Source organism: Lepidochelys kempii, chromosome 1 (assembly GCF_965140265.1).
Source record: "Lepidochelys kempii isolate rLepKem1 chromosome 1, rLepKem1.hap2, whole genome shotgun sequence".
Lineage (NCBI taxonomy): Eukaryota > Metazoa > Chordata > Testudines > Cheloniidae > Lepidochelys > Lepidochelys kempii.
This window is the reverse complement of record NC_133256.1, coordinates 117,598,703-117,612,055: the sequence shown is the minus strand read 5'-3', so window position 1 is coordinate 117,612,055 and position 13,353 is coordinate 117,598,703. Positions and strand designations below refer to the sequence as shown.

General features: G+C 43.5%; 1 protein-coding gene across 5 annotated transcripts in view; it reads right to left on the bottom strand.

Annotated features, from left to right (window-relative positions):
• Positions 1-12,316, bottom strand: part of AFF3 (ALF transcription elongation factor 3) — a 469,443-nt gene extending 457,127 nt beyond the window's left edge. For all 5 annotated transcript variants that reach the window (XM_073352102.1, XM_073352119.1, XM_073352110.1 and 2 more), the window contains exon 1: positions 12,143-12,316. In XM_073352102.1, the coding sequence (XP_073208203.1) occupies positions 12,143-12,195 (53 nt within the window). In that variant the 5' untranslated portion in view covers positions 12,196-12,316. The remainder of the gene's footprint in view (positions 1-12,142) is intronic.
• Positions 12,317-13,353: the final 1,037 nt, after the last annotated feature.

Here is a 13,353-nt window from a genome sequence, read left to right as displayed (position 1 = left end):
TTCAGTTACAAATGATGGGAAATGACCGATCAAAGAGGCACATATTAACATTGCTGTCTCCTCCAGGTATTTTTCCTTGCCAACAAGCATTACTTATCTTCTCTGGATTGAGCTTCAACCAACTAGCTCTCATCCAGGTCCAGATCTCAGTTTCTCTGCTCTCTGTCTAGCTTTCCCATCAAGACCTGATGGAAGTAGGACAGAGCTGAGTATCACCCACATGTTGAGGACACCACAGTCCATATTGCCATACTCCCTCCTCCTTCTCCCCAACTTCACCTCACACCTCACATTGTGGCACCTCACACGAGCATGGGACAGAAAAGCAGTCAGGGTCTCTCAGACAAACAAAAAGAGTGCCATTCAAGCAGTATCACTTCCTGCTAGGGTCCACAGCTGTGTCAGGTAAACCTCATGGTCAACAGTATCAAAGGCTGTTGACAAAGTTCAGAGACTAAATGTTATACCAATAAAATAAAAACCAGCAGGATCTTATTAAAGGGGAAAAGGCAAAATGCCACATTTATTGTGAATACAGAAAGAATCATAGTAAGCAGTTAGCTATAGCTATAACATTCCATTCAATTTCATATTTATTCACACATTCATTCATACACACACACACACACACAGGTTCTGCAAGGTTGTTATCATAGTTACCAGCCTTAGAGTTGCTCATGCCAAGCCACTGGCCAGGTGGCCTGGACATGAGGAGGGAGCAGGGCCTTGTCAGATGCTCCTGGAAGTTGGTTTGCAGAATCAGACCCCAAAGTTCTCACTTTCTAGAGTCCATTTTTATAGGAATTTCTTCCTATGCCAGTCTATGGGAATTGCTTCATCATACTGTTGCTGAATCAATCAGCAGATGTCACATTCCTGACGGCTCCGTGCTGTCAGATGTTATCTTGTTCTTTGGTTCTCCCATTCTTGAGGCTGTTGGGTGGATTCCAGTCTGCCCTCTGGGGGTCCTCTGGTTATTTCCACTTGACGCCTTTTTCAGCCGAAGGACACTGCATTCTTAGGCTGGCACCTCCCTGAACATTCAGTTATTATCCACACCAAGCATCCATCCACAGACATCCTCTATCTCTATTTTAATCACAATTGTTAACAAAGCGAGATGAATATAACAAAAGGGCGGGGAGTCTCTGGGTGCTGTTTCTGTTGTTACAGAGTATTGCTTTGAGTCTTTTTCTGTGCGAGTAGTTGTTGTAACGAAGAATTGCTTTGAGAACAGACTCTTAGAATGTACTAACACAATTAGCAGCTTGCAAGTTTCACAAACAGTACCAAAAACCAAGAGACCTCTTAATTAGTAATACCCTGGAATTTAAACTATGGGGAATCAAACTAATTTGTGATTTTAATACAGAACTTCTTTAGTATGATCCAACATCAGCATTGTCTTTTTTCATGACCAGGAGATGGCCACTGTCTAATCAAACCAAAGTACCCTAGCCACATCTAAATCTACATTAAAAGGGCGCAGGAAATTTGTCAAATCCAGGTGGCTTTTTCACCAAAACCTTCTCCATAACCTCTCCCAAAAACGAAAGGAGAGAAACAGGGCAATAGCTGATGAGATTAAGATTGCTGAGATGACTTCTTGATCTGAAGTTTAGCAAATGCAATTTTAAGAAATGCTAGCACTTTGTTCTCCCTTATCTATTCATCAGTAGTATATCCAGTACACATACAACAGATGATTTAAATACCAAGTGATAGAAATTATTATACAGGCAATGCATTGCCTGTCATGTCCACCAGTTTCTCCCTGGTAGATTTAATTAGCCATTAATAGTATGGATCCAAAATGGCAGGTCACAGCTGAAAGTGATCAAAACTGAAACTCAATGTCAGAAGACATCACCCTTATCCTCTCCTTACCAAGCACAGCCAGTATTGATTTAGCCAGTTTAGGCTGAATCTAATTTTATCCATTAGTTTCCCTGTCAACCACTAGGGACAGTTTTGTTGACCAGGACCTGGTGGATGCCATAATAAAAGAGGATTTGTTTATTAAAAAGGTTTAGTGGCTTTCCCAGATCCAACCTTGTTTTTAATTTTTAAAAGCATTTACTGTTTTGGGGAAGCTCAGCCTCCTTTGGTGCTTGCTGTTATTTATTTATATTTTTTTTTAAACCTTCTCAGCAAAGGTGCCTCATCCCTCATACTGTAGTTGTAAATTCTTCCTGACTTTTGTCACCTGGAGACTAATTTATTAAGAAAATAGAAAAAATATAAAGGATCTCCTAGGATAACTTTAAATTGCATTCCTACAGTCCTATTTCTCAAGATACAACTATGTATGAGTTTCTAGCCCTTTGGTATCATGTGTGTAGTTTACAATTTTCCTAAGAAAATAAAATGCAATCAACTTTTCTTGCTAGCAAGTATTACTTTTTCACTGCCATTATCTGGAAAGATGAGTAATAAAGGGGGCAAGTAAGAAACTTAAGAAACAAACATATCCTGCATTTTTCTCTTTGAAAACACGTATAAAATATTTTACCTAGCATAATAATTATCACCATGCTCATTTAATACTAGTAACCATAATGCATCTCTTCCTAAAATAAAATCTTATGTGTAGATAAACATGAACTCTCCAATTTTTTAAGAAAATGTGTGGATCATCAAACAACTATTAAGCTAGAAATGTCAGTCTGTCTTTTCGTAGCACCTGATTCTGCACCATTAATATCAACAGGTGTTCTTCCATTCACTTCAATCGAGAGAAGATTGGATTCTTAGCCCTCTTTGTAACAATACGAAAACAGTGTTCCAAACAGGACTGACTGAAACTTATGTTTCAACAGAAAATTGGGTATTTGACAAAACAAAATGTTTGTAAAAACGATTTTATACATGGACTTTCGGCTTTCAACTTTTTGTTGAAAAGCCAAATCCCAAAATATTTTTAGCAAAAATTTTCTGTTCAGATAGGCTGCCACAGTGCCTCATGGGAGCTGCAGTTTGGATGTCTCATGCCCCTGTTCTTCTTTGTTCCCCAACCAGACTACACCTTCCATGAATACACAAGGGCTAAGGATTCTCATGATGCACTACAATGGATTTGTAAAGGGTAGACTGTGGTGCATCCTAGGAAATTTAGTCCAGCTAGGAATCCCTGCCCACAGAGAAGAATGGAGACATGAGGCACCCATACTACAACTACCAGGAGGCACTATGGTGGCATAGAGATTTTCTGTTTAAAAGTGAACGTTTTCTGTTGACATTTTTCAGCTTTCAATTTTTCACCAAAAAGTTTAAATTTTCCACTGGGGAGTAAGGAGTGGGGGAAGAATCATGCCATGTAGTTAAGTGATCCTTAAGATAGAGGAACCATGGAATCACAGGGTTATCACAGAATTTCAGGGTTGGAAGGGACCTCAGGAGGTCATCTAGTGCAACCCGTGCTCAAATCAGGACCAATCCCCAACTAAATCATCCCAGCCAGGGCTTTGTCAAGCCTGACCTTAAAACCCTTTAACGAAGGATATTCCACCACCCCCTAGGTAACCCATTCCAGTGCTTCACCACCCTCCTAGTGAAAAAGTTTTTCCTAATATCCAACCTAAACCTCCCCCACTGCAACTTGAGACCATTACTCCTTGTTCTGTCATCTGGTACCACTGAGAACAGTCTAGATCCATCCTCTTTGGAACCCCCCTTTCAGGTAGTTGAAAGCAGCTATCAAATCCCCCCTCACTCTTCTCTTCTGCAGACTAAATAATCCAGTTCAGCCTCATACGAAACTCCTATGTTCTATAATCTTGAAATTTTGAAAGCAAAAGTTTCCTCTTTGAAATCAGAGTTGTGTGTAGATATACCCCCAAAGAATTACACTTATCATAGAGAGTTCAAGGCCAGGTGGGACCACCTGATCATCTAGTCCAGTGGTGGGCAACCTGCAGCCCATCAGGATAATCAGTTTGTTTACATCGACCATCTGCAGGCATGGCTGCCCGCAGCTCCCAGTGACTGCGGTTTGCCGTTCCCGGCAAATGGGAGCTGTGGTCCACAGGGACATTCTGGCCATCACTTCCCTCAGCTCCCATTGGCCAGGAACAGTGAACCACGGCCACTGGGAGCTACAGGCAGCCATGCCTGCAGACAGTCAATGTAAACAAACTTTCTCACGGCCCACCAGTGGATTACCCTGACGGGCCGTGTGCGACCCACAGGCCACCCACTACTGATCTAGTCTGACCTCTTGTACATCACAGGCCTCGAAACACCACCCAGCCACCTTTACACCAACCCCACCAATCAGAGTTAGACCAAAGTATTGCAGCCCTCAGGGATGTATAGTATTCTTCCCTGTACTTTCAATACCAAGTTCAAACCCCTTGGTTCAAAACCAAGTTCAAATACCAAGAAAACCCAAGTTTTTCTACTCTTTATGGAAATCAGATTTTCTTCATTCCTGTTGTTACTATTTTTATTAGCCATAATGTTAATGAAGTTATGATGTGGTGTTTAGCTATATTGAAGCACATATGGTAAATAGTTATCACTCTCTTTGTTCATATTTTGCAGTACACTGAAAGTGATCAGAGATAATGTTTTCTAAGCAGAAAAATAATACAACAAAATAATTTATGATATTAACTTTTCCAGATTTTAAATGCTTTAAAATGAAACATTCGCTTTCCCATATGAAAATCCCATGGCATTGATTATAATGTCATTTCTTACATTTCTTATGGATGATAAGAAGTATATGGATATGGTGGTGTAAGCTTCCTTTCTGTCTGTTTTTCTCTTTAATGGCCCATTCTCTTCTTCTACAAGTTTTTCCAGATTTGATACTTTCCTCAGAATGATCATAATTTATTGAGTGAGCCTGGCAACTTAGCACACCCTCCCCTCAGTTCTTTCTCCATAGTCTATTGAGCTTTCTGCCTATCATCCTCAGAGTCCTCAAAGAAAACATATCCACAGTTACATAAATCTAGAGGTTTGACGGCTAGCAGGAAGGCCTGAAGAGTTTTTATCATTATATATCAAACTGCTGGTCTTGGACCATCAACTTGTCTACAGTGGGGGAGCAGAGGGAAAACACACTGTACCACTGTCTTCCCCAAATATTCTTCAGACTAAAAAACAATGTGGGGATGGAAAATATATTATTCCTTACAGATTTTCATTTCCTGACACACAAATTAGAGAAAATAAGCCAGATCCTCCGCTTGTGTAAATTGTCATAATGCATCGAAGTCAATGGAGCTATGCTGATTTAAACCAGCTGAGAAACTGACGCCGTACATCTAGCAAATAAGTACTCGCATGGACATACTTTTAAGGCATTATTATTTAGTTGATACAGCATTTTGAACATGAAAAGCTCTACCTTCTTATTGTCTGTATTATATGTAGCAAATACAATTTGTCCAGTGCTGTAAAAGAACAAATAAGGCAATTCCCGACCCATAGAGCTTACAGTCTAAAAGACAGACAGAAGAAAGAATACACTGTGAAATCCATAGACAGGAATAACTTATGACTATCATCATTGTTATTGTCTACTCACACTTACAATCAACCCAGAAGGAGTGAATTTTTAGATGGGGTTTTAATGAGGAGAAGGTGGTGGCTTTGTTAATCAGGATTGGGAAGCGAGCAGAATGGAAAGAGGCACAAAGATGGAACCAAGAGAAAAATAAGAAGGGCATCAAGCATGGCATTGCTGGTAGAAAGCGGCAGGGGATGAAGGGAAAGGAATAAGAGACAGTCCAAGACACACTGGAACACAGTTCTGTAGGACCTCGAAGATTAAGATCATCAGAGCCTGTTGCTCCAAAACTGCAGCTAATACCATGGTGCTGTCACCTATCTCGAACATTACAGAGTGTTGACAGGGACATTGCATTAAGCGTTTGTCTAGACTCTCCATGTTCCTTGGTTTCCATTTGATCATATTGTCACCAGTCTTTAGCACCCCAACTCTTGCTCAATTTAGAGTACACCACTATTTCCATTTGAGGTCAATGACTAGAGGAAGTTGTCCTGACAGAACCATGTTCTCCAGGATCATCAGCATTTCCCACCATTTTGTTACCTCAAAATACCACAGTGGAAGGTGACAGAGTAAGGGATTTCAGAGGCAAAACTATTTCTGAACTTCAGCTTTTTGGGTGGAGGAATGTGTCCATGCAGCGGGTATCTTGGATCATGCATCTGTTTTTGTCTCTCCTTTCTACTGAAAGCATTCTGCCCCACTGATGGTGGTGCAGTCCCCATGACGCAGTACAGCGACACCATAGGAGTCGGTTTCAAAGCCCCTCTTATGACCCTACAGGCATGAATAAGTATCAATTTTGTACGCATTGCTTGAGCATGACCGTGGAAGTGGAAAAAGGATAAAGGGAAGTTGAATGCAGACATCTTAGTTTTCTTAGGAATAGAGCAAGAGTCAGGCTAACTCTAATAACGCGAGACTTTAAGGCAGGGCCTGGGCAAGTGGGAAGCGAGTAGGAAAACTGTAAGAGATGCTGTTTTGACTTTGTGTTAGATAAGAACGGAATGCAGACTGTAGCAGGAACTGCTGAGAAAAGTAAGATATCAAGAAGGAATATGTATAAACAAGACGCAGCTGTTGATCATTATTGTATGCAACAAAAGGTATAAATGCTTGCCCTAACTGTTTATGTGGTGGAGACCTGCCTAGGAAGGGGGAATCCCCTGTCCGTGCACACTCTCCCCCTTGCAATTGCTTGAGAATAAACTGTCTCTGACTTATTGCAAACAACCTAAGAGTGAAGACTGTGTTTTTCTTCCACATGACCATACTGGGACACAGTACTCCGCAAATGAGTAACACGAGGTGAGACTGGTTGCTCAGAGTGTTTTACAATCAGCTCCCCATTTTGTATTGGACAGTTTCTGGCGTATATAGTTCCTGGAGCTCACTTTCTTTTTCAGCTTCTTCGTGTATTCTTTGTATGTCAGTGTTCAGTCTAATGTGACCCCAAGATACACCAGATGTTCACAGAGATCAAGATTAAGATGAGAAACTTAACACTTAAATAAAACTAAATATTATTACTCTTGTGAATGTATTAGTGTATCTGTAATGATAAACTATGGTTCCTGTCCTAAAGAAGGAAAGATATCCATGGGTTAGTGACCACAAAGGAAAAAATCAGTCCAATATTAACTGAAAATAAACATTTTAATACTTTATGGTGTCTAGGTAACAATTTGTAAAATTAGCTTTCCAGAGTCTTCTCTAGTGAACAGTCTGTACAAAATGAAAATGATCTCAACTTGCACAAATATAAAACTTAGTGACTAAAAACTGGACGAGCCTGGGATCAAAAAGTTACAAAAGGTTCTTTTACAAGACTGCTGGATGTCTACCCACTTTTTGTTAAGAGCAGCTTCCAAACAAAACTCTCATTGACTTCAAATGGAGCAGGAACAGACCCAAAGATAGCAAATGAGCTAGTAATTCAATACATAGTCTGTATAAAACAGTGGGCCACCTCACACTGTGGCATTTGACATTGACCTCTACTTGGAAACTACACAGTTACATGTGTATTTATTTACAATACTAGGCCACCTCTACAAAACTGATGATAATTCAAAATATCCAAAAGCATCAGATCAGCAACATATTCATTGATTATGCACTTTGCTACTTGTGCCTAAACCACCACCATTTTATTCAGGACTAACATGCCTCATGCTTAAATATGTGTACAATTTACTTTTTGTATGCTATAACATGGTGAGTAAATGCATTAGTAAGCCTGATAATTTTATTTAACTGATTTAACCCTTACAAATTTTGTAAATATTTACCCAGATTCAGCAATGTACTTAATTATGTGCCTTACTTTAAGCACGAGTAGTTCCTTTACAAAATTGCTTTCAAAAGGATTCCTCACATGTTTAAAGTTGGGCACATGCTTAAGTACCTTGCTGAATATGGGCCTAAGTTTGACCAATACAACACAGAACAGCTGCACGATTTTTATTTTTATTTTTTAACTATAAAACCATGCCTGGCACTTCCATTTAATGCATTTGACCTGATTCTCTACTACCCTGCACCTTGTGTAATTTGTTTTAACTAGACCAAAACAGATGTAAAACACTACCAAATCAGAATAAGACCATTTTGCACTGTGTAAAAGAACATACAAGTTGCTAGGCAGTGGAAAATTTGGCTCCTTGCATTTGTACAAATAAACTAGATATTATATACAAATGAATTGATACAGAAAGAAAATATATGAGGTGGTGTTGTGGTATGAAGTTGTTATTGCTGTGAAGCTGGGATAATTGTATTACTCACCAGTAATGGAGGCATGAGTGAATTATGCAGATCTCCCCAAAAAGTGCCAACAAAAGTGTTATACAAAACACATGATCATGTTTTGTTTATGCCACAAATTTGTGTGGTTCTGCTGGATTTTCTATTTGAGTCTCACTCAGCTTTTGTCATTTGAAACATGTTACTGGGGGCGGAGGGGTGGGAGATGCCATTGGTGTGGATGCAACTTGACAGAAACTACAATTCAATATAAAAATCAACTTATATAACCTTCTGCAGTTTACAATATACTAATGAATATCCTCTCTTATGATGGTTTCTGGACCATGTATAGGATACAAATATTATATTACATTTTGTATGCTACAGCATGAACAGCAAAGTAAAAATGTAATGGGTATTAATTGGAGGGCAAATTCAACAAAACTGATGCATTCAATGCAATATTTACACTGTCCTCAATGAGAGCTGAGTATCATGCTACTGTTGATATGGACATCCTTTTAAAACCATTTCGATTTTCCAATAACAAAAATTTAAAAAAGAAAACTTTAGAGAAGCGTGTTAATATTTATTGATTTCACTTTTAAGCAAAACAGTCATCAAGTACTGCAAAAAAACAGCTTTTCTGTCATTAGTTAAGTACACAAATTGTCAATATGACTACCTTCAAAAAAATGAGGGATAATATTTATACTTGCTGCATGGAAAATTAAATCCTCTAAGTGTTGCCCTTTACCATGAAAGTATTTTCCACCTCTGTGGTACAAAATCTTTTTTTCTTTTTGATGATAACTGTGCTCCTTTAGAAGGATGCTGTCAAGTCTTTTAGGTCTAAAGTTAGATCTACAAGGTTTATTTTGGTTAGTGAGTATGTCCTACAAAGTAGGATTCTTTGTAAATTTCAATAACAGGTCTGTTCACAAGAAAGAACCTGGCAGTATAGAGGAAAGACTGCGTGACATGCACACATTGCCCACAATCATAAACAAGCCTAGGGCCCTGTGCCTGTTGTTGCTGGGTCACCCAGTGGTAAAGCTGTCATTTTACTAATATTCATGCTATAAGCTTACAGTATGTGACATCAGTACTTCTGCTATGACTCTAACTTGATTATTCTGAGTTTTTTATTCTGAAACATTTGGTAAAACAGCTGCTTTGTGATAAACTTCCAGCAAACAACCTCAGATTCACCAATCCATTCAGCAGAACACAGCTACACTTTCTTCCTGAAAAAATGCAAGCAGAAAATGATAACACTTACGAAACTCTTGTTCTATAGAGAAGTTATGATTAAATGTATGTGATTCACTTTTAGATGGCTTGATGTTTAATTTTTTTGTGCACCCAATCCTGCAACGACTTCAGGGGAAGGTTTAGGTGAGCAAGGAATGCAGGATCAGGCTCACTATTACCCAACTGTCTACGTTTCATTTGAAACATTTGTGGTGTACTTGGTAAATACATACTTAAGACTATTTTTTAAAAAAATACTTGTTACACAAATGCATAGACTTTTTAAAAAGTGTGTTATCTGGGATTCTAGAAATGTCCCTTGAATCAATATTATCAATTAAATCAGTAGAACCTCTCATACTATGTTCAGAGTGACTCAATAACACTCAAAGCATGCTAAAAAGGTTAGGAAAAGCAGCGATTGCTGGACATAGTACTAGCTGGGCTTCCAACATTATAGTTTCAACTTTTTCCATTTTTTAAATATTAAATATAAGCGCTAAGCTACAAACTGGACTAATGGCCACCACATTCCCATTAAAAAAAATGAGGCGGGGGTTCCCAAAGCAGACCAACGTACTATTTCCTCCCCCCCCACACACTTGTTAAATAGAAAGTTTGTGGAATTTAATTTTATAAGCATTTTGTGGGCTGAAAATTTAAAATCGATCCAGAGATAAGTGTTATGGTTTGGATATAAACTGAAAATTGGTATTTATTACTGAAATTCAGACACAACCTTAACTAGTATTCCAGGCAGCAAAGCTGTCATTAACAACTTGTATAGAATAGTAACAAATTGCTCTATTATATTTGATCTTTAAAATTCCCATAGCAATATAAAAGTTTATTATATTGCATGTCATCAATGTATGCATTTATAAGAGCCAGCATTATGCATTGCATAAATCCGGAGATCTTTTGTAAGAGGAAGCTGACTAATGGATTTGCTTGTCCAGCTTATTTTGTTAAGCCTGTCATGGAAAAGATAAGCTGTAGTTGCTGAATGCATCCTCTACTGATACAGATCACATAAAATGTTAAAGAAATGCAACACTTTTAACTGACTTAAGGCAAAAATAATCTCAACTCCCAAATATACCATTCGAGCTAATAGGACATAAACTGCAGTTACTGTCCGTCTTCCAGCAAATGCTCACCTAAAATGATTAACATAACACAAGTTCTTAGTAATAAGAATACACTGGCGCTGAAATAATTATACCACTTGGATAGGTGGGGCGGGGGAGGTAGAACGGGCGGAGGAAGCAGGGGGGGTTATTCAAAGGCACCTGCCGCTGGAATTAAACTGCTCCAGATAAAGATTTCGTACAATACACGCACTTCGGGACATGGGGAGCTTGAGTACAATTCCATTTCACCCATCGCTTTTTCGTGCACAAAGGGGTTAATCTATGGGGGTTACAAACAACAGTGACACACCGTGGAGCCGCACACACCAGTACCACAAAGTACCTGCGATTGACAAGCAAAAAGCCCCAGCCTGCTCTGGGTGGACTGGCACTTTCTCCTCCCCGCCGCTGCTGTTACCCAGTTTGCTTGGCTGGGAGCAAGGGTGGCAAAGCCCTCCGGCGAGGGTGCCCATGTGCTGCGCCTCCAGCAACAGCGACCGAAATACCAGCCCCTGGGCTGGGCTAGGGGGAGGCTATGCCCAGGGAGAGTCGACAATGGCATTTCTAGGAATGGGTTCCCTGCGCGCAGCCCGTTCAACCTGGCAGACACTAGACCTTCCTCCCCGCTCCAAAGCGCCGGCCACTCACAAGGGCTGGCTTGGGGCGCAGAAGGGTGCGACGAGGAGTCCAAGGGCATGTCCTGTAGGGCACAGTCGGGGGGGTGGGGGGCGTGAGCGGGGCGCAATCGGACTGGGAGGAAGAGAGAGGTGCAGAGGAGGCAGGAGCGGGGAGCAGTGGGAGGCAGGAAGGGACATAGGGGTGCAGTGGAAGGCAGAAGGGGGATGCAGTAAGAGGTAGGGAGGGTGTAGGGATGCAATGGGAGGTAGGAGCGGGCACAGGGGTGCAGAGGAGGCAGAAGCAGGGTGCAGTGAGAGGGACTAGGGGTGCAGAGGAGGCAGCAGCGGGGTGCAGTGGGAGGCAGGGAGGGACTAGGGGTGCAGTGGGAGGGACTAGGGGTGCAGAGGAGGCAGGAGCGGGGTGCAGTGGGAGGCAGGGAGGGACTAGGGGTGCAGTGGGAGGGACTAGGGGTGCAGTGGGAGGCAGGGAGGGACTAGGGGTGCAGTGGGAGGGACTAGGGGTGCAGAGGAGGCAGGAGCGGGGTGCAGTGGGAGGCAGGGAGGGACTAGGGGTGCAGTGGGAGGACAAGGAGCATGGGAGCAGAGGGACGGCGGGCTGGGGGTCCATGAAGGGGACCAGGCAGCCGGGGGGAGGGGGAGCAGGCACACGCCGCGAGCCGGGGAGCGGGGCTGGAGCCCGGGGTGCTTGCGGCTAGGGGGCAGGGGAAGTCCGTCCTCCGCGGACCCCCAGCTGAAGCGCCACATTCCCCCGCCGCCGGGACCCAGCCCAGCAGGCAGGGACGCGCCCCCCGGCTCAGGTGCGGCGCGGCGCGGCGGGAGGGGGCCCGGCCCGGCCCGGCAGCACTCACCAGAGGGAGTCCAGGTCCCATTCCTGGAGCAGGGCGAAGTCGAAGCTGTCCATGGTGAGGAGGAGACGCGTCAGCGCGGCTGAGCTGCACCAGCGGAGCGCGCCCGGGGCATCGCCCCCGCACCGAGCCCGCCCCTGCGCCTCCGGGGGCCGGGGCTGCCCGGGGCAACACGCAGCCAGCCGCGGGCCCCCCCTGCAGCCGCCGCCGCCGCCAGCCGCCCACGGGCTGCTCCGCTTCTCTGCTCGCCGCCGCCGCGCTCCCCTCGCCTCCCTCCCCTCAGCGCCGCGTGTGTGTGTGACTCACTCCGGCGGGCGGGCGGGCGGGCGCCCTCCCCGGGCTCGCCGCGCAGCCCCGCGCTCTGCCTGTGCCTGGCAGGTAGCGCTCGCTGCCGCCAGGGCCCGCTTGTAGCCTGCGCCGCCCCCCGCCCAGCCCCCTTTGTTTTCTGGGCACTGGCTCCGTTCCCTGCTGCCTGGGGGGACGGGGAGGAGGAGAGGACGAGGGCAGAGGGGGATTGTGTGTGTTACTTCGCCCCCCCCCCCGACCCCGCGTCATCTCTAGCTGCAACTTGCTTTTCCATATACTTCCCTCCCCCCCCACCCCCGAGTTCAGGTCCCCTCTGCTCCCCTCCCCCAACGCCTGCCACACCTTTACAAACCAGCCTTCTGCCTCTCTTGGGCTGCAATAGCCCTGGGAAATGATGGGCAAAATCCCAGAGCCACTGATCCTGGCAAATGGCCAGGGGAAGTATCATAGAAGTGCAGGAGTGGCAGGGACCGCAGTCGAGCATCTAGTCCTGTCCCCTGCACTCACGCAGGCAATAGCCCTGTGCTAGGGCCTCCCCCCGGGGGGCCGGATTTCAGGCAGCCTTGTGCACTCATGCTCCAGCTGACACTAATGCCAAGTGCAGAGTCTCAGCACCTCTGAAAATGGATTTTTTTTTATGTCCATCACCTGTAGACTTGAAGAAATATATAGAATAAAAAAGTACCACACAAATAAGTACCACCCAGATAAGATATTGGGAACATGTAGTATCCAAAATATTGAAAAAATTTCAACCAGTTTTGTTGTGCAAGGACACTGCTATTTCAACTTTGGTGCTAACGGTATCTGAGTTAAAGTCAAGGTTACCTAAGAGGAACAGGCATTTGCTTTGTCTTAGGCCTTGTCTACCTTTGTGGGTTTCAGGCATTGGTGGCCAGCCACCACTA